Source organism: Crinia signifera, chromosome 2 (assembly GCF_055691185.1).
Source record: "Crinia signifera chromosome 2, ASM5569118v1, whole genome shotgun sequence".
NCBI classification, from domain to species: domain Eukaryota; kingdom Metazoa; phylum Chordata; class Amphibia; order Anura; family Myobatrachidae; genus Crinia; species Crinia signifera.
Genome location: NC_139218.1, coordinates 383,182,921 through 383,209,985, shown reverse-complemented (window position 1 = coordinate 383,209,985; position 27,065 = coordinate 383,182,921). Strand labels below are relative to the sequence as shown.

General features: G+C 47.4%; 1 protein-coding gene across 1 annotated transcript in view; it reads right to left on the bottom strand.

Annotated features, from left to right (window-relative positions):
• CAPN5 (calpain 5) overlaps nucleotides 1-25,819 on the bottom strand; it is an 87,775-nt gene extending 61,956 nt beyond the window's left edge. The window contains exons 1-2 of the mRNA XM_083170189.1: nucleotides 25,707-25,819; nucleotides 4,332-4,510 (exon numbers count right to left, since the gene is read on the bottom strand). Coding sequence (XP_083026315.1) covers nucleotides 4,332-4,496 — 165 coding nt within the window. The 5' untranslated portion in view covers nucleotides 4,497-4,510; nucleotides 25,707-25,819. The remainder of the gene's footprint in view (nucleotides 1-4,331; nucleotides 4,511-25,706) is intronic.
• Between the last annotated feature and the right edge of the window lie 1,246 nt (nucleotides 25,820-27,065).

Below are 27,065 nucleotides of genomic sequence, written 5' to 3'. Positions count from 1 at the left end.
ATCTAGAAACGACCATACTCCCGGGTGCGGGTCGCCATCAGATCGGACCCGCTCACGGTGCACATCGTGAGCGGGTCGTGCCCCCCGCGTCATCGGGAGTGGGTCGGAAGAAACACTGACGACCCGCTCACACAACGTGAGCAGGTTGTCCTGGTGTGTACCCTACATTACACGATTGTACCCAGAGGATTCCATGTGATTATTCCCCTAACTATTACATACTCCTTAGAAAGAACTGATTATCTATCCTCAGGCAGGTGACCAGAGAATGGGTCAATAGTCAGAGGGGGGGGGGGGGGGGGGGGATTTACTAAGACGAGAGCTCTGTTCTGTTATTACACAGACTGTGCATCACGCGGCCCACCTTACCCTCTTCTCTGGCCCCATTTACACGCATCTTCATTTACCATTCGTTATTCTACATTAATCTCCTGCCAGCCTCATAACCCCGTACCCACCGCCATTCACGGCACCGATATTCTGAAATGTTGTTCTGCAACATTTTTTTCAAAGGCAGTCCCCATCTTTTTAAGTATTAAAGGGCCAGATTCTCTAAACTTCAAAAGTGATAAAATGGAGAGTGATAAACAGCCAGCCAATCAGCTCCTACCTGTCATGTCACAGGCTGGGTTTGAAAAATAACAGGTAGGAGCTGATTGGCTGGCTCTTTATCACTCTACATTTTATCACTTTTGAAGCTTAGAGAATCTGGCCAAAAATGTTTCAAAAGCCAAATCGTTCTCTAATGGGCGATACCATGTGGCACTGCAGGTGGGGCAGATTTAACGTGTGTAGAGAGTTATGGGGCCTACACATCTAGTGATTTAGGGGAATGCCCCAACATCGCTCAGTTTGTAGGGGGCATAGCGATAGCGATGTGTCACCCCGGTGATTATTATCCAGCATGCTGGATAAATCTAGTGAATTGCCGGGGTCAAGGCGATGAGAACACTGGCTCTGACAGATTGCACAGCACACAGTGCTGAAACATCGATGTGTGCTGAGTGATCTTGCTGAGCGTTCTAGCATCACTCAGAAGGTTCAGCAGTGTCGTTACATGTGTAGGCCGCTTTAGATTTGGGTGGGGTGTGTTCAAACGGAAATCTAATACCCCTTTCAGACTTACTCCAAAATCCTGGGTTTTTGCACATGAACGCGCATCAACCTGGGATTTTGTTAGGTCAGAAAGTCACCAACCCGGGACTGTGTTCCCGAGTATCTGACCCTGCAACTGACCTGTTTTTTTACCGGGTCTTTTTTTCCTGACGCAGCCCTGAAATTTGATCTTGAAAACAGTTTTAATTGGCCAGAAAGAGTCACCTGATGCCTGCTGATATAATCAGTTGTAGCTGGAGAGGGGCAGAGGCCACACATGAGAGGAACGTAGTGCATAGTCGTGTGCCAGTGCCAGGGGGTGCCAGGCGAGAGCCTTTTTTACAAGATATATGTTAAAGTAAAGACTTTCACACATGTTTTCCTACTTTAATAAAAAGTATTTCAGACGGAAAACTGGGATGGTATTTTTATTGATAAGATACATGGAATGTAAATAATTTACGATTGTAAACCACACCCAGTCCATTTAGGGCTGTCCCCACATTTACCTGACCTCATTATTGTGTCCCAAACTGTCCCCTTATGACATTGCCTTAAAAACCATCTTATGTCTGAAAGAAGCCAACCCAGGAATTTCCCGGGTCTGTGGAGTAGTGTGAAAGGGGGTCTCTAACAAAAACAGGATTTTACAGAAGAGAAAATCCCTGGTCTGAGCAGGAAATTCCCGGGTCGTATGCCTGATAGCGGTATAAACTGCAGTGCAAGAATAAAGCAGACAGTATTTACCCTGCACAGAAAAAAATAACTCCCCCAAAATTTAACGCTCTCTGCACATGTTACATCAGCCCCCCTGCAGTGCGGCACGGTTTTGCCCATTTGAGAAAGATTTGGCTTTTACGATCAACTCTGAATCAGGCCAAATGCTGTTTCTGTGGGATGATCCAGTTTTAACCCTTTGCAGTTTTTAAATGTTTAAACTAATTGTAATTTAAAAAAAAAAAAGTAATAAAAAAAATTATTAAAAGTGTCTCACCACTGGATCTGCGCTAGGGCTGCTGAGCCTGACTAGACCTTGGACCTGAAAGGGTTAAAGCGTCCACTGCTTCCAACATTAATTAAAGCAGGCAGAAATCTCAATGCCAAATCTACTGTGTCCCAGACCCAATTACTAATCGGATATGCAACAATTTGGCAAAAGAACGGACAGCGTCACCTCCGACAAGCAGCAAATCATGGATTTTCGATAGAAATTGCATTACTAGTCCATTATGCCCTCTGCAAAGGTTTATTCTGCTTATGCTTTGTGCTGGCGTATAGTATTGCACACTGCATTACACTGTGTTACGCTGCGCATCTACAGAAAGGCTCTGACAGGTCTTAAGGTGATACAAGGATTGCATCTAGTACATACAGCACGAAATGTGCTACAGCAGCTTGTGATGCAATACTTTGTGCTGTGTGATGTGACAGCTTTAAGGCCCCAATACACTATAAGATTTGGGCCGATTTCACCCGAACCTGGTGGTTTCGGGGGTTGAAATCAGCCCAAATCGCATGTGTAGGACATCCAATCGATGTGTGGTCCCGGGCGCATACCTGCTGCAAAGAAGATTAAAAAAAAACTTATGTGCCTGTCATCAGTGGTACATTGTGATTTATCGTATGTAAAAAAAGGCACATCAAATGCCTTATCGTACAGATGGTGCGCTTCTCGCTGTAGTGGGGGCTGGTGGTTGGATCGCCAGTCGCCTCCTTCACGCCACTCCTGCGCAGTTGCGTACTTATACATACGCGGCAGCAAAGAGGAACATTGACTCCTATGGTTAAACTATGGCTATGCAGACTTCGGAAACGCGCACAATCCTGAACCATCCAATGCTAATTACAGCAGACGTAATACAATTGTAAGGAAAGAAAAGAGAATGGTTTCTGGAACACAATGACCTGATCTGTCTGCGGGGCATAAACTGCTCATTTATCCTGGCCGGTGACCTCATTTCCAAGAAGTCATTTCCCAATCTCCAGAAACATGGGCTGATGATGAATGTCCCAGTATATACCAGTACGACTTCCTGCGGTTACATGTCCGCCCGATGTGACCCACATGTAGGGACTAATGGGGGGAGAGGTGGCAAAGCTTGGAGAGGGATAAAGTAGCAATCAGCCCCTGTCATGTTACCGGCTGTGCTTGAACAGTGACAGTTAGGAGTTGGTTGATTGGTACTTTATCTCTTTTCCAAACTGTCAAACAGAGCCTGCAACGCTCTCTCGCTCCAAGGGCCTAATTCAAGATCACTCGGAATGCTGGAGGCAGTAGTTCCATAGCAGCTGGAGTGAGGGTCATTGCCAACTCGTTATAGACTGTGCCGCACCAATTATAGTTAGAAGCTGAGCTTGCTTTGTCTTGAAGGTTTGATACATGTCCCCTATAATAAGTACACATTATTAGTATGCCTAAACATAGTATGTCGATTGACCAAGAGGCACGAGGCATCCAGTTTCTGTGCCTCCGTTTGTTGCATCTGCACAGTGCAAAGAAACGCACTTCCAGAATGATGTCATATATAATATCAGTTCTGGGCGTGGCCACACCTCCTAGAATGTCACATGCCTCGTCATTAGGACACATCCCCGAGCCATTGTATTTTAGTTTAATTAGTTGCCGCGCCTCAATTGCATCGACAGGAGATTTAGGCATAACTGTGGAAGAGAAAGCAAATAATGGAACTGTACTAGCTCGCAGAGCTCTGCTGACACCACCTCAGGAAATCAGGTGAAAATTATACATATACCCCCTGGACAAACACATGGAAAATAAAGAGTTAAATATTCTCTTTAAGAAACGATCCCTCACAACTTCAGGTCATTTAAATAAAAACTTCTTTTTTTTTTTTTTTAACTAGGAAAAAAAAAACTATGCAATTTGGAGGTTGCTTGACGCATACTACCATATTTCTTCAAAAATGTGCAATGGAATTCAATCACATTCTAACCTGACTTATTTTATGACCTCTGACCTGACCAGAGCTGGTTTCCTGCAAACATGATCTGGCCTCTAGCACACATACAGGTGATCGCTGCTGCAGATGTGGGGTGCTGTGAACCCCAATAGGATCCAGTATCCTACTGTCAGAATGAGGCCTGTTGTACACCTGTATGGAATTGCTGCCATAGATAAGGCACCTGGTGTTGGGTAATCACCCATAATGCATCTCTCCCCTACACCTGGTTTCCTTCTGTCCTAGCTGTAACACACCTCACCCCGATGGCCTCACCTTTGGCCGCTTCCACTGGACACCTTGGACCCTCTGGGTCTTGTAAAACAGGGAATCGTTGTTGGCAGGAAAGTTTGGGTCTTCAAAAAGTTCTTTTTTCTTCTGACATTCCTTCTTCAGGGAGTAATACTGCTGGTTCCCGAACGTTATCACAGAGGAGAACATCCTTCACCAAACGTCTATAAACAAAGAACGACACATCTGTAAATACACACGCATCTGCAAACGTGTATTATACGTAGCGCACAATAGCTGCAGCACGTCTTCTTCTGTATATAAACAGACATTGGTCACTACATACATACACATTATATATACACACTATTATTATTATACACCTAACATAACCAGTATATACACTAACAGACACCATACACTATACCGCCCAACATAACCAGTAGTATATATACCTAATGGACAAAACCATGTGCACTGCAGGTGGGGCAGATGTAACATGTGCAGAGAGAGAGTTAGATTTGGGTGTTTTATATTTTCTGTGCAGGGTAAATACTGGCTGCTTTATTTTTATACTGCACTATAGATATCACTTTGAAGTACACCCCCCACCCAAATCTAACTCTCTCTGCACATGTTACATCAACCCCACCTGCAGTGCACATGGTTTTGTCCATTAGAGAATGATTGTGCCGTTCCGAGTGAACTAGAATAACCCCCATAGGCCCTTATTCTGGTTCACTTGCAAAGGCAAATTCCTTCTCAAATGGACAAAACCATATGCACTGCAGGTGGGGCAGGTGTAACGTGCAGAGAGAGTTAGATTTGGGAGGGGTTTTACTACAAAGTGAGATCTATAGTGCAGTGTAAAAATAAAGCTGTCAGTATTTACCCTGCACAGAAACAAAATAACTCTCCCAAATCTAACTCTGCACATGTTACATCTGCCCCCCTGCAGTGCACATGGGTTTGTCCATTTGAGAAGGAATTTGCCTTTGCAAGTGAACCAGAATAAGGGCCATCATACACTACACCGCCCAACATAACCATTGTGTGTGATATATATATATATATACACATACATACACACACATGTATATATATATATATATATATATATATATATATATATATACACACACACATACACACACATGTATATATATATATATATATATATATATATATATATATATATATATATATATATATATATATATACACACACACACACACACACAGTCATTGGATATTAGAGCACACAATATAGCCAGTATATGGACTATTAAGGTGCCCATACACTAGTAAGATTTATCTTCAGATCTGGCTGGTTGGAACAAAAACATGGTTATGGATGAGTGACAGTTTGTCGGTTTTCCAGCATTTCCAAGCAAATGGTCAACTGTCATTTGCTCTCATCCATAACCATGTTTTTGTTCCAACCAGCCAGATCTGAAGATAAATCTGCGTGTGTATGGCCACCTTTAGACACCTGATACTACACCACCCACCAGTACGCAGTATATCATTTCTCATCAGCACACAGAAGGAACCAGTTATACCAGTCTGGCACTGGGAGCTGAGGTCTGCAGTCGGTATGGGGGAGGTAGCTGTCTGCATGCCAGATACACAGCAATTACAGCTGTAAAACCCCAGCCGCTGAATCACAGTGTAATGTAAGTACAGCAGATAATGACAGAGCTGCTGACTTGTCTACTATCAGTTATTAGCCAGGGATTCTCTGCCTAGGAAACTACATTACATGTCAGTGTATGAGGTCTCCTAGAAATCACTGCGCAGAGCGCACTGCCAAATCCCATCGCTGGCACCATTATCCACCAATTACAGGTGCACCTGTGTAACCAGGTGCAGAGAGAGTGCACACCTGTGTGGTGCTGCCATCAGCTCCAATGCATCCGGAGACAAAGGGGGGTCTGAGCCATCCAAAGTTCCAGAAACGGAGATGATTTTTTTTTTTTTTTTTACGATTCTCTTTAATAAAAACAAACAAAGGCAGTGGAATCAACTCCTACTTCCCCTGGCGCTAATAGTCGCTCACATATTTGTCGTCTGTTATTTGTCTGGTATGCATTCGGGTGGCTTTACTGGGGGTCCAGATTAGGTTTGACCACATGGGGGTCCCGGGGGCCCAAAAATGGGTCTGGTCACTGCACAAAGTGGGTCAGGGAAACAATATATGGCAAATACGCATAACATAAAGGGGGTGGGATTAAGAAAAAAAAATTGTGATGAGATCTGGGAGCCGGCCACACAATGGCAGGTATTCTATGACATTTTTCCTGTATCGGATTTGCACAGTCGCCAGGTTCCGGAGGGCTGGAGCATTCGCTGCCAGCCCTCCCGCTCACCCTATTCAACACCGCAGGGGCTCACTGCCCCTGACGGCGATTTTAACACCCCCCCCCCCCCCCCCGGCGAATGCCACAGGGAGCCGTGGGGGGGGGGGGGGGGGTGTGCAAGGCAGGGAGATGGCCGGACACTGTGGGGGAGAAGGCAGAGGACGAGGTGGAGTGAGCCTCAGTGCTGGTCCCGCTCGTGCATATGTAATGAGTGGGACCAGTGTGCAGTGAATATTTAATGAGCAGCTCCCCCTGCTGACGTCATGTGTAAAAAAAATAGCAAGCCCCTTCTCAGAATAAAATTACAGATTTTTTGACACCAAAGGCAAAAAAAATATTTTAAAAGATCAGAATCCAGTTCACCCTAAAAAGATGTCAAATGCAAAATGGTGAATCATGGCGAAAATCATGGAGAAAGCAGTTCTCCATCCTAGCATTGAATACACTCTCGGCGAGACGAGGTGAAAACCCCATTGAAATTCACTTTAGGCGAACAGTGAACATTGAATAGGGTGAATCAGATTTTCAGTGAAAAAGATTTACCGCAAGGAGTGAAAACAGCCCAATTTGCTGAAAAAAAACGGTGAATCGGGAGCAATGAATACTGCCCAGAGAGGTGTATGCCGGCACACGATGGCCATGTTCAGGGCCTTCCGCTGGATGGATTTAGATGAGAACGTCAGATAACACATTCTGAGCGACATCTTTTACTATCTCTAGTGTGTACACGCAATATCGTTAGCTATACATGCTCCCGCCCACTGCTAACAACCCCCTCTCGTCCTTCATGCACAGATGGGGGAGGGCCTGGTTAACGATGACATCGACAAGTGTGTATGCCGGCACTTTGCTGACACCAATATCGGCGTTGACAGGGATCAGATTGTGCTTATAATAAAACATTTTTATCAACTTGTGACCAAATGTTACGGATTAGAAAGCACAATATAATAATTAATTATGGTCACGGACAAGGGCATATAATTAAAAAAAAAGCATGTTGAAACAAATCAAATGGTCTCACATGTGTTTTATAGATTTATTGGGTGTCAATGTCGACACCTGAGCACGCAGCTGCAAAACAAGTTTATGTATTTTCCGAAGCAAGGAAACGTTTGTATCCACAGATATCCGATAGGGCTGCCTGTAAAAATGTCTGGTTAGTAAGTAGCACTTTCGGTGCATCTTATGGGGCCTACACACGGGGAGATTTTGCTGAGGGATGAGTGGTGCTAGAACGCTCAGTGCTGCACAGAGATGTTCCAGCGCTGTGTGCTGAGCGATCCGTCAGGGCCATTGTTCTGCGGTAAAACCACTGGCCATGCCCGGTGATATCGGAGACAGCGACACGCGGGGTCGTGCATTGCTATCGCCTCTACACACGGAGCGATGTAGGGGCATTTCTGAGCGATCTAGACAAATAAAGTCATATCGATTAGACCATCGGTTCTCAAACTGTGGGTCCTGACCGCAAAGTGGGTCCCGAACTTCTCAGCATGGGGGTCACGACTCCATGTTGCTGATCATCAGGCTGATCATTTTCTACTCTCAGTCAGTGATTGTGGGTGGGATGTTCTAACATCAGCAGCCCCCCTCCGCCCGGGCTTCACATTCCTAATGATCACATATGCTCTAACATATGTGATCATTAACGCCAGGGCTGTGGAGTCGGAGTTGGAGTCGGAGGCAATTTCGAGTACCTGGAGTCGGAGTCGGCAAACAATGCACCGACTCCGACAATTATAATTAATAACTTCTCTGCTGTAAGAATAAAGACCAATGCATGCAGTGCCTCACGTAACCGCTAAACGAACACGTTAAGTGACCGTGAAAAAGCATGCTTTTCATGTGCTTCACTATATGGCACGAAACGCACAATTAGGAGCACCAATACTTATAAATGTATTCTCCCTTGTAGATTACAACTTATTTCCAACGTTCAATAAGGTTTTCAATACCTCGTTTGTAGAAATCACCTGGTGTAGACTCGAAAAATTCATTCAACCAAGCTCTCCCACCATGCACAACATCTTTTTACGCGGATGAAGATCTTGTTTCAAGCGCGGGGTCGTTTGTTTACCTTGGCTAAGCCATTCCTTACTCTGGTTCATATTGATGTACAGGCACCATTTTTCGTCGCCAGTAACGAGTCGGTAAAGAAATCGTTCCTTGTGTCCATGAATTGAACAGTGACGAGCAAGCAAACCAGCGGAGATTGTGGCTCGTTGATTTTTGTTGTCGTCACAAAGCATGCGGAACTCATGGTCCACACTTCTGAACCTTTCCTATTGTTTTTGTTCCCAAAACAACTAAATAATGTGGTTTTTTATCTTTGAACTGGTAAAGTTCCTGTTCCTGATGTTTATGCCTACTGCTACTATCCAGCCATTTAATTAATTAATAAAAAAATTAATAAAACTTTGTTTTCATTGTGTTTGTCCTTTGCTTAACTGTTCAATACAGTAGACTGTTGGCTTCCCAGCCTCTAGTTTCTGTAGTAATAATATGTATGTTGCCTTTCTTTCCTTCAAGGAATGTATGAAATACATTCGCATATTAATACAGAGGAGTCGGAGTCCAGTAGTCGGCATCAGAAGTACGAGGAGTCGGAGTCGGGGTCGGAACATTTATCTACCGACTCCACAGCCCTGATTAACGCAAGGGACAGCTCTCCGGAGCCGGCCGCAAGGCATGCTGGGAGGGAACCGTGACGGATCCCTCACACAGTGCTGTGGTAAGAAGCCCATAGGCTTCTGCAGGGAATCGCCAGCTTTTGCTGGGGATTCCCTCCGCAGCGCTGACACTGCGGAAGGGGGTTAGAAAATATAAAAATGCAGTAAAAACCCTGATAACATAGTTTTTACCACATTTCTAGGTTAGAGCATCCCGCCCTCATGGAGTCAAACATCTGTTGAATTGTCGGTCTGTTATTTTAGACTCCTCACATCACTCTGTGCCTCCACAATGCTTCCATGTATGTGCTGTCTGCTGACTACACATGTGATGGGTTAAGGTATATTAGACTCCTCCCATCACTCTGTGCCTCCACAATGCTGCCATGTATGTGCTGTCTGCTGACTACACATGTGATGTGATGGGTTATGGTATATTAGACTCCTCCCATCACTCTGTGCCCCCACAATGCTGCCATGTATGTGCTGTCTGCTGACTACACCATACCCTCCAACTGTACCGGATTTGCCGGTACAGTACCGTTTTTTAACGGTCTGTACCGGCAAATAAAACCTGTACCGAATGTACCAGTTTTTGTGCCCTTAGCCGACTCCCCCAGGCTGTCAGTGGTGCGCCAAGCACCAGACTCACCTAGGCTTGCCAAGCACCTGGCCGTTCCCAAGGGTGCATTGCGGGTCCCGACTCCCGGACCAGCATGTGCGGCGAGTCATGATGTCATGATGTTTACAGGGGACATAGGACTCCGGGCGCGTGAAGTGCAGCAGAGATAGCTGCATTAGGCTGAGGACTCCCGGACCAGCGTGTGGCCGCGGCGCGTCATAACATCATGACGCGTCGCACACACAGGGGACAGGACACAGGACTCCGGGCACGAAGAGATAGTTGGCAGCTGCTTCAGCTATCTCACTGTTACTGACTGCACACAGCGTGGAATACAGTGTGGCCGCGGGAACGGGTCATCAGGTGCAGCCAGCGGCGACCAGAGGCTGGACTCTGGAGCACATAGGTTAAACTTTTTTTTTAAATAAATCTCTTCTTCATTCTTGTGATGTGCTGCAGCTCAGTCTTATGACATGTGATGGCTGCTGACATATTAAATAATGAGTTTATTTTCAATCTTCTGCCTACAATATTATGAATATTTTTTTTTTTTACATCTAAAATGTAAAAAAAAAAAAGATTATTCATAAGTTATTGTAGGCAGAACTTTGAAAATAAACTCATTATTTAATATGCCAGCAGCCATCACGTCATAAGACTGAGCTGCAGCACATCACATTAAAGGAATTTGCCCCAACCGCACTTAAAGTGCTCCTAAAGTTAAAAGTATCCCCTTATAAAAAAAAAAAAAAAGACCAGTACACATTTTGAAAGGAGGCATGACCACGCCCCCATTTACCCATGACCACGCCCACATTAACATGTGGCCACACCCCTTTCTAAATGTGTACCGATTTCTGCCCTTCAGATGTTGGAGGGTATGCTACACATGTGATGTGTTATGGTATATCAGACTCCTCCCATCAATCTGTGCCCCCACAATGCTTCCATGTATGTGCTGTCTGCTGACTACACATGTGATGGGTTATGGTATATTAGACTCCTGCCATCAGTCTGTGCATCCACAATGCTGCCATGTACATGCTGTCTGCTGACTACACGTTATAAAATACAGCATAAATAGGGGTATAGCTGGTAGAACTAAAATCAGCATCAGTTCTGAAGTAGGTGTCGAAATTGTCGAGGAGACTGAAGATGAAGAAGTAGAGGAAGGGAAGAACAGGGCAGGAGCACTGGTGAGGTAAGGAGGTAGGGTGAGTAAGTGAGGAAGAAGGGCCCTACTCATTAACAGTTAACAGACTAAAAGGAGGTGGGTGGACGAACGAAAAACAATAAGATAAGTAGGAACGGATGGGAACAGATAAAGGGGTAGGGTAGGCAGGATAGGAGGAGCAAAAGAGGTGAGGAGGAGGAGGAGGAGGAGGAGGAGGAGGGATAGGCTAGTCGGAAGAAGTGGGTTTTGAGGGAGCGCTTAAAAGAGGTAAGGGAATCAGAAAGCCTGATGGGTGGCGGGAGGTTGTTCCAGTGCAGGGGGTCAGCACGAGAGAAGTCTTGGACACGGGAGTGGGAGGAGGTGATTAGGTGAGAGGTCAGGCGCCGACCTCCGCCTGACCGAAGAGGACGGGAGGGAGTGTGGATAGAGATCAGTGAAGAGAGGTAAGGAGCAATGGAGGAGGAGAGAGCCTTGTAGGTGGTGGTGAGGAGTTTAAAGAGAACTCGGAAAGGAATGGGGAGCCAGTGAAGAGATAGACAGAGGGGGGAGGCGGAGGTAGAGCGGCGGGAGAGGAAGATGAGCCTACCAGTGGCATTAAGAATGGATTGGAGAGGGGCGAGGCGGGCGAGAGGTAGCCCGGAGAGAAGGATGTTGCAGTAGTCAAGGCGGGAGATGACAAGAGTGAATGAGAATTTTGGTCGCGTCAGTGGAGAGGAATGGTCTGATGCGCGAGATATTGCAGAGGTGAAAGCGGCAAGACTGTGAGAGGGCACGAATGTGGGGGGTGAAAGAGGGAGGAGTCAATGATGACACCGAGGCAGCGCGTTTGGTCGGTGGAGGTGATCTCGGTTTCACCAATATTAGACTCCTCCCATCACTCAACACAATGCTGCCATGTATGTGCTGTCTTCTGACTACACGTATGATGTGATGGGTTATGGTATATCAGACTCCTCCCATCACTGTGTGCCTCCACATTGCTACCATGTATGTGCTGTCTGCTGACTACACATGTGATGTGAGGGGTTATGGTATATTAGACTCCTCCCATCACTCTGTGCCACCACAATGCTGCCATGTATGTGCTGCCTGCTGACTACACATGTGATGTGAGGGGTTATGGTATATAAGACTCCTCCCATCACTCTGTGCCACCACAATGCTGCCATGTATGTGCTGTCTGCTGACTACATGTGTGATGTGATGGGTTATGGTATATCAGACTCCTCCCATCACTCTGTGCCCCCACAATGCTGCCATGTATATGCTGCCTGCTGACTACACATGTGATGTGATGGGTTATGGATTAGGGTTGCCACCTCTCCCGGATTTCCGGGATTCTCACGTTTTTGGTAGCAACCCTCCAGGTGGCTTTTCCAGTTCCGGGACGGAGGCTGCGTATACCCTGCGCCCATGTTTTATCAAGATACAAAAAGGACAACTATTTAATAACTTAATATGCAATGTTACACGGTCTACAGCGTTTCCCTGAAAAGAGCCACATAAATCACTTTTACCGGTGTAAGAGTTTCCCATAGCTACTAATCAGCTTCTATCATTCCCTAGTATGCACTTTAAAATGGTTATCTCAAGGGAGACTGGTTGCTATAGGCAACTTCACCACGGGTCCACTCTTTTCAATGCTTGATAAATCATCCTGTATATCATTGCACCAAAACAACCGTATGGACAGTGGAAGAGCTGACCGGTGACATTACTGGGAGTAGGCTGTAGCGATCTGGAATATACAGATGTTCTGTTCATGGGCTGCCCAGGCTTGGTTGTCCCCGGCCTGACCCTAAAGACATTAGTAATATAAAAGTACACAATGAACGATAAACAATTTATGTTTTGCGGTTCCCTGACCTCCTGCTCACCCTGTTCTGCAAGTGGTTTATCCAACAGGCACAGATATGGCGGCGATTGTTTATGGAGGGCTGATCGACTGGCGATAATGACATTTTTGCAAATTTGTCATTTGTCAACGGCTTCATCACCAAGGGGCCGGCCATGCAACCACCGGACAGAGCTGGGTGACTATACTGTAGTTCCAAGGTCCTGAATATAGAATGGGATACATGGTATTACTGGGCATTACCATGCATCCTACATATGGGCTCTGTGGGTAAATAAGGACAAAATACGGAGAATAGAAAAAAAAAAAAAGTATCAGACTACTCATCGAAACAGACTTTGACCATGTAATGAGAATTACAAACAGCATATGAAATGAGAAGTGGTACTAGAACGCAGGCTTGCGAGACCTCCCTCCCTAGAACGCAGGCTTGCGAGACCTCCCTCCCTAGAACGCAGGCTTGCGAGACCTCCCTCCCTAGAACGCAGGCTTGCGAGACCTCCCTCCCTAGAACGCAGGCTTGCGAGACCTCCCTCCCTAGAACGCAGGCTTGCGAGACCTCCCTCCCTAGAACGCAGGCTTGCGAGACCTCCCTCCCTAGAACGCAGGCTTGCGAGACCTCCCTCCCTAGAACGCAGGCTTGCTAGACCTCCCTCCCTAGAACGCAGGCTTGCTAGACCTCCCTCCCTAGAACGCAGGCTTGCTAGACCTCCCTCCCTAGAACGCAGGCTTGCTAGACCTCCCTCCCTAGAACGCAGGCTTGCGAGACCTCCCTCCCTAGAACGCAGGCTTGCGAGACCTCCCTCCCTAGAACGCAGGCTTGCTATACCGCCCTACCTAGAACGCAGGCTTGCTAGAGCTCCCTCCCTAGAACGCAGGCTTGCGAGACCTCCCTCCCTAGAACGCAGGCTTGCTATACCGCCCTACCTAGAACGCAGGCTTGCTATACCGCCCTACCTAGAACGCAGGCTTGCTAGAGCTCCCTCCCTAGAACGCAGGCTTGCTATACCTCCTTCCCTAGAACGCAGGCTTGCTAGAGCTCCCCCTAGAACGCAGGCTTGCTATAGCTCCCTACCTAGAACGCAGGCTTGCTATATCTCCCTCCCTAGAACGCAGGCTTGCTATACCGCCCTACCTAGAACGCAGGCTTGCTATAGCTCCCTACCTAGAACGCAGGCTTGCTAGAGCTCCCTCCCTAGAACGCAGGCTTGCTAGAGCTCCCTCCCTAGAACGCAGACTTGCTAGAGCTCCCTCCCTAGAACGCAGGCTTGCTAGAGCTCCCTCCCTAGAACGCAGGCTTGCTAGAGCTCCCTCCCTAGAACGCAGACTTGCTAGAGCTCCCTCCCTAGAACGCAGGCTTGCTAGAGCTCCCTCCCTAGAACGCAGGCTTGCTAGAGCTCCCTCCCTAGAACGCAGGCTTGCTAGAGCTCCCTCCCTAGAACGCAGGCTTGCTAGAGCTCCCTCCCTAGAACGCAGGCTTGCTAGAGCTCCCTCCCTAGAACGCAGGCTTGCTAGAGCTCCCTCCCTAGAACGCAGGCTTGCTAGAGCTCCCTCCCTAGAATGCCAACTTGTATCCTGTACCACAGGAGCAATATGTGAACTAGTGTGTTAAAAAAAAAAACAAAAAAAAAAAACAGAGCTTAAGCCAACTACTGATTCCTATATCCTAAGAGCCTTTAAACATTATGTTTATCTTAATCCTCCAGAAGACCTTTCAGCCGGTGACCTGATCTCTGCATTATCACCAGACCATTCCCACAGCCATGTAATCCCTAAATGGCTTCACACGTCCCCTGAATCAATGCAGCACTTCTATCCAAACCAGCAACATTCTAATAACACATACAGCAAGGAGCACATCCTGCGTACAGGAGCCCCCCCAGAAGCACCCTCACACCCCCTTTACCAGCAACTATAAGAGCAAGGGGTATCATAATGCAATTAAAAATGCAAGCTGCCATGTCAGATACTCTGTTGGAGATATATCAAATCTCAGAGAGAGATAACGTTCCAGCCAATCAGCTCCTAACTGCCATGTTGGAGGCTGTAATTTAAAAATAAGGGAGAAGCGGATTGGCTGGTATATATCTCCAACAGAGTATCTGACATGACAGCTTGCATTTCCGCCAACACTGAACACTAACGTTCGCTGGATTTTACCGCACGCTTATTTTAGAGGAATGCCCAGGGCGCCAAGACACGTGTCGCCTGTTTCTATGGATTTCTGGCCTTTCCAGTATATTCCACATATAGAGCGATCCATCAATATAACCCACCAGGGAGCCAGTTTTCCAAACAGAGACGTATCCCGGGAGGTAGAGGAGGGTAATTGCCTATCCCGTTACCTGCAGATAATGGAAACTTCCGGACAATTACGTATCGTTCATTAGCGTTTCCTATTTACAGTACACCTAAAGAGTCAACTCCATCAAGAGATCCAGCGTCGTAAAGCAGAACTACTGGATTGCTGCAAAACACAAAGCCGGGGAGCCAAGGTGGGCATGGGGTGGGCACAAGAGCTGGGACGGGGCATTTATTGCCATGTACAGGGGCAAATAAGTCTATGATTTTGGGGCAAACCAGTTCCTGCAGTTTATAACTGGCTGTAAATCGTGTGACGCAGAAATATTCCTGCCTGCAAATTACAATTTCACACAAAACGGTACCCGGGTGGTTGGTGGCCTGTTAATGAGCCATTTATAAGCCATAAATGTTGACACAAATGGCTTATGCAAATGGTGGCGCCGTCTGACCATGTCCCTGTTTTTCGCCCTTTGCTCGGCTGAATAGACGCTGTGGCTGGGGGGCTCCCAACTGCCCCCCCCCGCCGCAGGACACTGCCGGCCGTCTATCCCAAAAATATGGATGGTCTCACGAAAGATGGGACAGTTGGGAGGTATGATTTAACATCAATTATCGCTCAATGAAATTGACATTGTAATTGTCTGCACCTAACCGTATCGCCTGTAAGGCTGGCCACCAGCCACTTATACTAACTAGTAAGCCCGCTCAAAGCAAATGCTTCGAAAGCTAGTCTGCTACCTTGTTATTGCCCCTGCGTGAGACAGAAAGAGATGTAGTTTCACTGGCTGCCAACAGATGGCAGTGTTTCGGAGAGACACAAACGGACACTAGACATATATAGATAGATGATAATACAAGACTAAAAGCTGCTCCTCACCTCTATGAGATGAATTCAAGTGTTAAGTTCACAGACCCAGCCGTGCCATCATCGCTGGCTAAATTATCTACAGTATGTTGTTATCTTTACTTCACTGTGGTTAGCTGTTGGCTGAAGCCGGTTACTGCATTCTGTCCCCGCAGTTATCACCCTATGAAATAGGGTTACAGGATATCCTATCATAATGGAGGCATCTCATCAATAAATTATTCCCACTCGGATTATAAAAATACTTACTGTGATTAACTTAAAACCCATAAAAATAAAATGTATTCATTAAGAGACTTTGGCATAAGGCAAATATCAATGTACGGAGACGTTCACACAAATGCCACTGAATCCGAGTAAACGGTCAGCGGTGTGACCCAGCGATGCGATGCAAAGACACAAGGCACCACCTGATGCGCCCTCAGATCGCCACTGCGCCCAGTGGACACTGTTTTCATCTGCAGACTGTCCGCTATGATTTGAAACCTATGCAAATCAAAAAGTGGTGATTTTGCCCATAGCAACCAATCCGCTTCTATCATTTTCTAGGATACAATATCCTGATACTCTAGGGCAGGCATGTCCAAACTGTGGCCCTCCAGCTGTTGTGAAACTACACATCCCAGCATCCCTTGCCACAGTTTTAACATTCCCTAATAGCAAAACTGTGGCAAGGCATGATGGGACTTGTAGTTTCACAACAGCTGGAGGGCCATCGTTTGGATATACCTGCTCTAGGGCATTGGGATTTGAAAAAGTTTGGGCGGCCAAGGAAGACAACGGCGGTGGATGATCAACGGATTTTTTCCATGGTAAAGAAAAAACCCCATCACCGCATCCAATCAAGTGAAGAACGCTCTGCAGGGGTAGGGATATCATTAGCCAAGTCTACCATACAGAGAAGACTCCACAAGAGCAAATACAGAGGGGTCACCACAAGGTACAAACCGTCCATAAGCCCCAGGAATACATCGATCTAAATCACGGTACCCGGATGTGGACAGACATCGTCTACGTTGACCGTTAAAAGGTCAACATCAAAAGATCCACTGAGATCGACACATGAAAAAGGTGAACACGAGTTTTTCCAAATTTTTGGACTTTTTCAGGACTATACCAACTCTATGGACTCCGTTGGGAAACGTAAGGCGGAACGAGGCGCTAGACATACATTGTGAGCGATACCGCGCCCCTTTTCTGGAACAGTAGTATTGGAACAGAGGAAAACAAAGGGAATATCTGGAAAATACAGATGTTTGCAGTCACAGAACATGTAATTTGATAACCCCCCAGAACAGACCACCCATGCCATGCCTGAGGCCCGGTACTCATGCCCGCGTTGATGACCTACGTTGCAGTGTACCCAGCATTGCACACCACTGCCCGTCATTTCCATCAGGCAGAAGGTAGATGATCGCCAAGATCTCGTCCTCATTAAATGTTTCCAATACTGTGGCTGCAAGTCCGACCTCAAATTGCTTCTTCTCAGCGGAGACCTCTTGGCCCAACCACTTCCACTAATGCACGCTAAGTGCACACATTCATTTACAGCCCAGCTAAATGTGTTTTCCTGGGAACGGAACCAAGCCTGCTGCTGACGCGAGGAGGAGCGCGAATCCGACGTCCCCGAACAGAACAGCAGATGCTAATTGCTCAGTGTCAGCGGCATAATAGATGACGGGAGATCACACGTGAGTAACGGGCCTCATTCGGTGCGAGAAAACACTAAAGTTAGGGGAAGATGTATCAAAGCTTGGGGAGAAATATCGGAGTGATAAAGTACCGATCAACTCCTGTCAGTTTTAAAACTAATCCTGTAACGTGGCAGTTAGGAGCAGATTGGCTGGTACTTTAGCTCTCTCCAAACTTTGATAAGCATTGGAGGGAGGGATGCCGTCTTAAAAAAAAAAGGATCAGGATGCCGACATGGAAATATCGACAGTCGGCATTCAGATTGGTAAGTATGCAGGGAGGGCTAGCATGCATCTGTGGAAGTCGGTCTGGTTCAGGCACTGGTGGGGGGGGGATCTTAGGGTTAGGCTGCGGAGAAAGGTGGGGTAATGGGCATGCTGCAAAGGTGGGTTAGTTTCAGACACTAGCAGAGAGAGCTAGACCACTGTCAAGGAGGGTATACCTGTCGGCATTCCCCGTATTGGGACGCCGGGGTCAGTCTTAACCGTCGGCATATCCCATCCAGGGTTGCCACTGCCGGTAGACTGCCCTGCATTCTCCTTGCATGACCATGCCCGATGCACTGATCAACAAGAGGAAGGCAAAAAAAAAAAAAACAGCTTTATTTCAAAAGACAAAAAAACAATAAAAACATTTTAAAAACCCCTTAACCCACATATTGTATAAAAATATGCTTTTACGGGTGTGGTATAGGGTACCTACAGTCGGGATCCTGACAGTCATTATCCCGAACGTCAGACAGCATGGTGAGCGTAACAAAGCCCCTTGCGGGCATGGTGGCTCGCTACGCGAGCCACCTATTCTATTCTCCCTCTATGGGGGCCGTGAACCCCCATGAGGGAGAATAGTGGGTGGCCATCGGGCACCAGTCTGTCAGAGATTTGACATTCGGGATCCCGACTGTCGGGACCGCGTCCGGCCCTCTCTTTAACAGGGGAAAACAAGGACAAAAGCCACCATTACCAAACACACTGACCGTAATTACGTAACTAACAGCTGGCCAGGATGGCACTTGCCAGGGGCACAGATTTTAACCCATGAGGAAGGAGTAGGAGGTACGGCTACCCCTGGTCAGGGAAGGCTTTCTGTAGCTTACCCTGGGCTTGCTCTACGTCTCGGAGCACGATGATGTTGTGGCCCAGGAGAGCAACACGCAAAGTGCCCGATTCAGGGCTGCTCGCCAAACAGCGGTCGTTCACTGCTTAAAGCTGTCCGCCGGGCGAAGGAAAATTAATGAACAGTCTCAAGTTTGTGGCCTCTGAATCAGACCCAAAGTAACACTGCAAACATGGTACTGAGATCTATGACCTTACGCTAATGTGCAGCAACCAGCAGAGATCCTGCCTTCCCCCGGGAGCAGTTCAGGGTAACTCAGACTAATGGAAGCCGCTAATGTTGTGTTGCTGCGGTATTCTACTGACTGGCAAAATGTTAGTAAATTACCTTCATTAATTAAAAATAAATAAATAAAACAATGTTATCACCACCAAGCAGGCTACGGGGTAGCTGTACCAAATCTTGGGAGAGAGAGATAGGACGGGATGTGCTAAGCATCCCATCTGCCATGTGATACATCCTGACACGTTCTGTAATAATAACTTTAATTATATAGGGCTCTTTCTCCAGTAGGACTCAAGGCACTTAACAGATAGAATGAATGTAATACAGTACAGGAACAATGAAGTACAGAAAAGCTTTGCTATGCTAATGCTGGGTACACACCAGAACGACTAGGGCCCGATCCCCACAATCTAGATCCAATTCTGATCAATTGGATGTAGATTGTGTGCTGATTGGGCCCTTTTCTGACCTGGTGTGGACCGATACCGATCCGATGCGCGGTCCCGCGGGTCGGTCGGTCGTTATTGAGATCCTACCTGCTGCAGGTAGGATCTCAATGACGACCATACAGCCGGGTGTGGGTCGCCATCGGATCGGATCGTGCCCCCCCGCGTCACCGTGAGCGGGTCGGACGAGACACTGACGACCCGCTCACGATGTGCATCGTGAGCGGGTCGTCCTGGTGTGTACCCCGCATAAGAGATTTAAGGAAATGCTTGAGTAAACAGGAAAGTCTTGAGTCTGTTTTTGAATGATTCTAGAGTGCGGGTCTCTTGAACTGTGCGGGGAAGTGAGTTCCATAAAGTGAGAGCCGCACGGCTAAAAGCTCGACCCCCAGGTGAATTATGGGAGAGTCTAGGTACTGCTAAATGGGTACAAACCAGCGCTACTATGCCAGTATGTACTTGGAAATGTTATTCAAATGGCAAAGGACAGTGGTCCTGGTAAGAGCTGCCATTTGTGATAGAGGAACTGGGTTTAGGAGCAGGGAGTAGTTCTGCATGTAAAGGCTGACGTGCATCTCAGGAGGTGCCTCAGGAGGCCACACCCCAAGGCGTTCACTTGGGGTGTGGCCTCAGCAAAAGGGGTGTGACTTTGCAAGCAGGCTGCAACCATAAGCAATGCATCGCATCTTCATTCCCAGAGCTCTAGGATATGCTGGCATGCCCCCAATCATTCTGCCATCTGTGAATAGACACTGTGCATATATGAGTCCAGCATCTATTCACCATTGCTCTGCTAAGCAGAGCAGCAAGTAACAGGGGTTTCCCAACAATACTCCACCCCCTCCCCTGCTGCTGGATACTGTGTCCCACAGGAGAGACAGCGGGACAGTCTCAAAAAAATCATTACAGACACCAAATACTCAATTTAAACAAATGCGTTTCACCAAAGAAAGATTACTAGTAAAAATTCTTACCCCAAGTCACAGCTCACTAGCAGCAGCGCTCTATGGGTGAGTGCACACCAGCACAGAAAAGATAATACACTGTGATCATGTGGTGCTGTCTTTCCTGACAGGGGTTCCACAAGGTGGGATAATATGAGGTCGTCAGCAGCGATTCCTGAATAGTTTCAGTAAATCAAAGCGATTACCACAAACTGTGGCCCCCCAGGCAGAATCTTAAGAATCCGGGAGATTGGAAATACAATGCAGGCTCTGACAAGCATCGGCAGGGGAAGGGGGTGTGGAAGCTAGCATTGTGTCCTGTCAAGGCCGACAGAGGAAGTTGTTGGTGACGGGCGGGAGTTTGTATCGTCAACGACCTAGAGTGCACACACGCACTGGACGATATTTAGATGTTGTCATTCCGACCTGTCAGAATCAGTAAAATCATTAGAAATATTGTCTATTGTGTACCCAGCAAAGTCAGAGGGGGCCTGGACTGTCCGTCCGGCATAGCCGGGGAGCTCAGCTTTGGTCAGCTGCCCTGCATGATTTTTTGTTGCTGTAATAATTGGTTTAATGCAGCAATAGAAAATGTATGATTTTGGACATAAGTCATAAATGCCCTATAAATAGGTTATGAGATGGCCACGCCTGGCCCTTGTGATCCTCATAAGACACTTCCTGTATGTGGCTGCCCACGGCAACAGTGTTGTGCTGTAAATACACAAATACGCACATCGCTGACTTATTTTCAGTTTACTACCGATTTAATGAATGTTTAGAAAAATCGTCCCTGTAACAGGAAGCCGACACTTCGCTGCTGGTGAATAATACTTATAATGTAAACAACATCCCGCTCCAAATGTCATTTATCAAGGCAGGGGACAGGATAGAGTCCCCCGACCGAACACAGCCAATGACCTACAGGTCACAGAAACCAAGCAATACGGCAGCTTGGAATATACCCATCTATAGTGACATATTTCTATGAGGAATTTGCCTAATGGTCCATACACACGGTGAGATTTATTTTCTATTAGGCCACTATTAGATCTGGGTCTGGGTCTGGAAATTAAAGCTTGTAGCAGAGGAGTTGTAAATGGTTGCATTGTTTCAAAGATATGTGCCAAAACGTCTGTCTGCCATTTATAATGCATCACCATTGTGCTCTGGAAAATGTGGCAGTTGGTGAAGTCTACATGGTCGGTACTCTGGAAATTGTGACAGTTACATCCACTGGGTGACCTGGAAACTGTGACAGTTATGCGCAGCTACCCGCTGAGCAGCGATTTTTCGACTCCTAAGGGGGGGGGGGGGGTGTAGAAAAGGTGTATAATGTCCCTCCAAGCAAACATTTGTGTGGTTGAAGCTGGGCAGAGCTGCTCAGTATATTTTAATAATATGCAAATTACAGATGTTACTTCAGTGCTGATTGGTTGCCATGGGCCACTTCTCCTCCCTTATCACGGCTTCGTGCATCTACCCCACAGTTCTGCTTTGCCTCAATTTTTGGATTTCGTGCATAAACGTCCCCAAAGCACACGCTGCGGCTGGGCTGCCTGCGCTGACAGGCCAGGTACAGTCACCTGTACGGAGAGGGAGGATGGAGCCCAACTCTCCAAACAGCGGGACAATGTGCGGATTAGCAGCACGGAACACACAGGGCGGCGGCGGAGCGCTGGGTAAACATTTTAGCTTTTTGCTGCAAGATGGGAATGTTTGCTCTTTTGGGCCGGGTCCTTGCATCAAACCTGCCAAATGGGCCGGAGGGAGACAAGGACTTGGCCGCATCTCCCAAATAAGATGGAAGAGAAAAGAGAATCCAACCCAAGGTCTCTGGAGAGTGCAGAATAATGCATCTGTCTAAAGCTCTGTAATTCTCTGCCGGCATTCCTCCACCCTCCGCTCATACACAGCCCAACAAACACGGGTATGAGTCATAGGGTCGACTTTGTCATAGATTAGGCCGACACGTGAAACCGGTCGACATGGCTAAGATTGACACGGTCAGAAGGTCGACACAAGCATTATGTCGACAATGGGATGTATCATAGGAGATCCAGCCACCGGAGAGGGTGGCGTCTCTCCGGCGGGCAGTTACCGAGGTAACGCATGCAATAAATCACATGCGATTTATTGCATGTAATCCCGGGGAGCTGCTGCGGCGGGCAGGCAGCAGGTTTCGGCCAGCTGGTTGTGGCAGGCAGCGGGGTCCATCTGAGCAGAGGTGGCGGTTGGGAGCTGCCTTGAATCGGCATTTTGCTGGGCGTCGGGCCAGGATAGGGCTGCTGAATATTTAATATGACTGGTCAGACACTGATTGGCTGAGAGAATTCTCTCAGCCAATCAGCGGCCTCCCATCTGTTTGGCTGAGAAAATTCTCTCAGCCAATCAACGTCCGGCCAGTCATTTCAAAATATTCAGCAGCCGCATTCCTTTCCACCGCACGGCAAAATGCTGCTACAAGCTCCAAGCCGCGGACCCCGCTACCCACCACGGCGTGTCACACACAGCCCATTTGGTCCGATTTCACAGCCCGATCCGTCGGAATCGGACCAAATCGGCTCAGTGTATGGGGGCCTTCAGACAGGAGATTGGATGCAATTTAACAATTGAATACCACCCAAGGTGTACTTAGCATGACATAATGAATGCTCACATGATAATCATGTCAACATTACAAACATCGATTAAACAAACCCAGCCCTGTAAACCTGCTCAGAAACCATGATACACGTTATCAGAACCCATGAGGCTTATCTCCGACACACACCCTACCAACGTGCAGACTGCTTCCTATACAGCGAGCAGTCTGTCTCCTGACAGCGGGCAGCACACTGGGGGGTGACAGAAGACTCGGCCACTGGCAGCTCTGTGGTTTATCCGATTCCCTTACGTGCAGTCGCACACGACAGCGCTAGTACTGGTCCCCAGTGACACCCTGACACCCCTTATAACCCCCATTTACTAAATCCTTTCAATAAGCAACACTACTTCAGCCTGTATAAGCCAACATTGGGGTTTATTCTATTTGAATGAGATGTTGCTATGGGCAACCAATTAGATTCTATTATCTTCTAGATTCCAACGTTGGCCCTCCAGATGTTGTGAAACTACACATCCCATCATGCTTTGCAATAGTTTTAGCATTTTCTAATAGCAAAAATTTGGCAAAGCATGCTGGGATGTGTAGTTTCACAACATCTGGAGGGCCAACGTTGGACATGCCTGTTCTAGAAGGTGCTAAATGGTACTTATGTATTAGCAGCATTACGTAGTTTGCATAGTGCTGTATTGAGAATACCAATACACCACTATGCTGGCTACGTAAACTGCGTAACTTATGCAAATTATGTAAATTACGTAACTGGAGCTGTGCGAATACATATCCCCACGATCCATGTCATACCCCCATTATCCAGGTGAGCGTGGAGTTCATTTTATAAAGTGTGGCGAGCGCAGCGAGTCACCAAGCCCGAAGCGTGGCGAGACCTGGGAGGGGACGCGGATATGTGTCCCCTCGCGGGGCTCGCCACACTTTATAAAATTAACTCCACGCCCACGTGGATAATGGGGGTATGACGTGGATAGTGGGTATATCATTGTGTTAGTGGGTGTTGTGTGTGTAGTGCATCATACTTAGCCCTCAACGATGTCCCCAGCGCCTCCGGCACTCGGCTCCCCGCAGTCCCGGTCGCCATGGCATTCATACCGGCGGGCGCAGTGTACGCAATTAGCGTAGAGCCGCTGGGGGAGCAGGGAAACCATGTGATGCTCCCCCAGCGGTGACTACGCTAAATGACGTCTATTGCTGCCGCCCCAGGACACGTCGCAGCACTGCCGCCTGTATCTCCCCCCTCCGCCCAGCCCCCGCTGAAGCCCCTGCCGCCCGTCCTTCAAGTCGCCGGCACGTAAGTCCCCACATACTAGCAGCGCACCCGGCAATGGCTGTGCTGAGAACGTAGCCAAAACTACATTGTCAGCGTAGCGTAGCCGGGCGCCCTGCTAATACATAAGTACCTAAATAACACCTATCCGTGTGAATCAATTACTATTTCTAGGGAAGGACATCGCATCACGATGTTTCACTACCATCAATGTTTTTGTTTTTCGATGGTAGTAGTTTTACCATTCGATGGCGGTATTGCGAAATTAGCCGCCATCGAACGGTAAACATTCTATGGTGTTCCGATGGTCTCGCCGCACAGGCAGCCCCGCTACAGTGCCTCTGCACTGAAAATGGTTGCGCATGCGTAAAAAGCGATTTTTTTTTTTTGCACATTCGCCAGTCATATGTATTTTCTATCGAATTATTTTGATGTGATGGTCAGTGACAAACGCATCGTAAGATTTGATGGTGGGCTTCTGATGTCCAACCCTACCTATTTCTACCTATTAGATCCAAGTGTTCAAAAGGATCGTTCCAGTCAGACTAAGGCCACGCAGATACTGGCGGACTACAACACCCAGCATACCCACACTCACCTCAGGCTAATCATACGTTGTTGTCAAACATTATCCTGGGACATGTCACGGCGTGGGAATAATCTACATTTAAATCATTAAAAATAATAATAATGATTTCTTAATAAGAAGTTAATAGATAAGAGAATAAGAATATTAATAAGAATAAATAGTTCATACAAATAAGAGACTAGCGCAGTGTTGTGGACTCACAAGAATGCAGCTACTCTGCCTGCAACACATGGGAAACTTTTTAGTCGCAATGAAATATAAGTCAGTAAATAACTCTGTTCCCTGTATAGTATAACACACACTGAGGAATGCAGCAGTAACTGCACACAGCCTGCTAATAGGAACCATGTGCAGGGACCAAGTGCAGCAGCACAGCAAACACTGGGTTATATGGGGCTGCCCCTGGGTGCAGCCCCCATCTCAGCTGCAGGGAGAGACCATGGCATGCCCTATACCCATAAAGGTTGGTGCACAGGGGGTGAGATCTCAGACTGCAGCACTGTATATAGAGGTGTATAGGGATGCATACTACTAAGACATGCATAAACCAGATGCTATATATATATATATATATATATATATATATATATATATATATATATATATATAATGCTGGTAATTCCCCCCAGGCTCCCAGAGCTGGCACAGAGAGAGGGCAGTGCTTCCTACCTGTCACTGTGGGTGCAGGATCCCGGGTGCTCCCTGTGTGCAGACACTGAAACTCTGCTACTGCCTGCTGCTCCAGCTGCTGCCCCAGTGCACAGGGGAGGGAGGGGGGAGGGGCTCAGCCGCATTGCATCACGGGATTTGTAGTTTCCAGCATTATGTTGCCTGTCTTATTACTGTGCTGGTACCAGTATAATATTTCATGCTCTTGTAATATAGGGCCAGATGTATGAAGCTTTAAAAAGTGATAAAGTGGAGAATGATAAACAGCCAGCCAATCATCTCCAACCTGTCATTTTTCAAACCCAGCTTGTAACATGGCAGGTAGGAGCTGATTGGTTGGCTGTTTATCACTCTTCATTTTATCACTTTTGAAGCTTGATACAACTGGCCCATAGAGCCTAGACTGAGAGCAGCTGTACACACACCAGGGGCCTGATTCTGGTTCCATCAGTCCCCCACATGTATTGTCATATGCGTATGTGCAGGGCTTCTGTGCAGGTGCCTTCGCCGACCTGCACAGTTGGAATGGCGCTCGCACACGAAGGGAGACCGGACGGGGGTGGGACCTGGCCGGATGGGGACGGTGGCGTGGGACACCCATTGTTTTATGGGCAACCCCATGAAAACTCTGGGTGTTCTAATGCAAATGCGGGCAGTACAAAATGTGTCGGGGTGGGCGCCTGACGCCACATGACGCCCTGTCTTCATCCCACTGCCCGCAAATATAAGTCAGTCTTCACTGGGATACGGCGGTGGGGGGGGTGAGGATTCAGCGAGGTGGCGCCACGACTGCTCAGTAAGCTGCGAGCGTTGCAGCTCACTGAGCAGATCAGAATCAGGCCGCAGATGCAGTGAAGCTGAGGCTAGTAACCATTATAGGGTATTTTTGAGGAGCGCTAATATTAATAAATTAAAAAATAGAAATAAATTTAAATAATGGCAATGTAAATATTATAAATGAAAAATTAATTGAATGGTACCTGTAAGGATTGAAAAGTTAGTTTGTAATGTTTACACCCTTTTTTGAAAAGGTTGGTTTTTTTGTAAGGGAGTGAAGATCGTTCCGGTGCGTCTGACCCTAGCTTACCCTACTTGTGCTGATGTTTCCTCCTCTGGGTGTGTTAGGCTTCCTTTGGGATGATGTTAGATGAGAGGGCTTCCAAGCGCAGAAACCGGCTGAACCACACTGATGTGCGGCAGCCGCTACGCTGATGCTCCGTCTATCCCGATGGAACCGGAAGTGGCCGGAAGTTGTTCGGCGGCCGCAGAGAGGGCTGAAAGCGGGTGCAGGGAGACGGCTTGCCGGGAGATCTTCTTGTCTTCTATCTGGTCCAACGCGTTTCATGCGGCATGCGCACT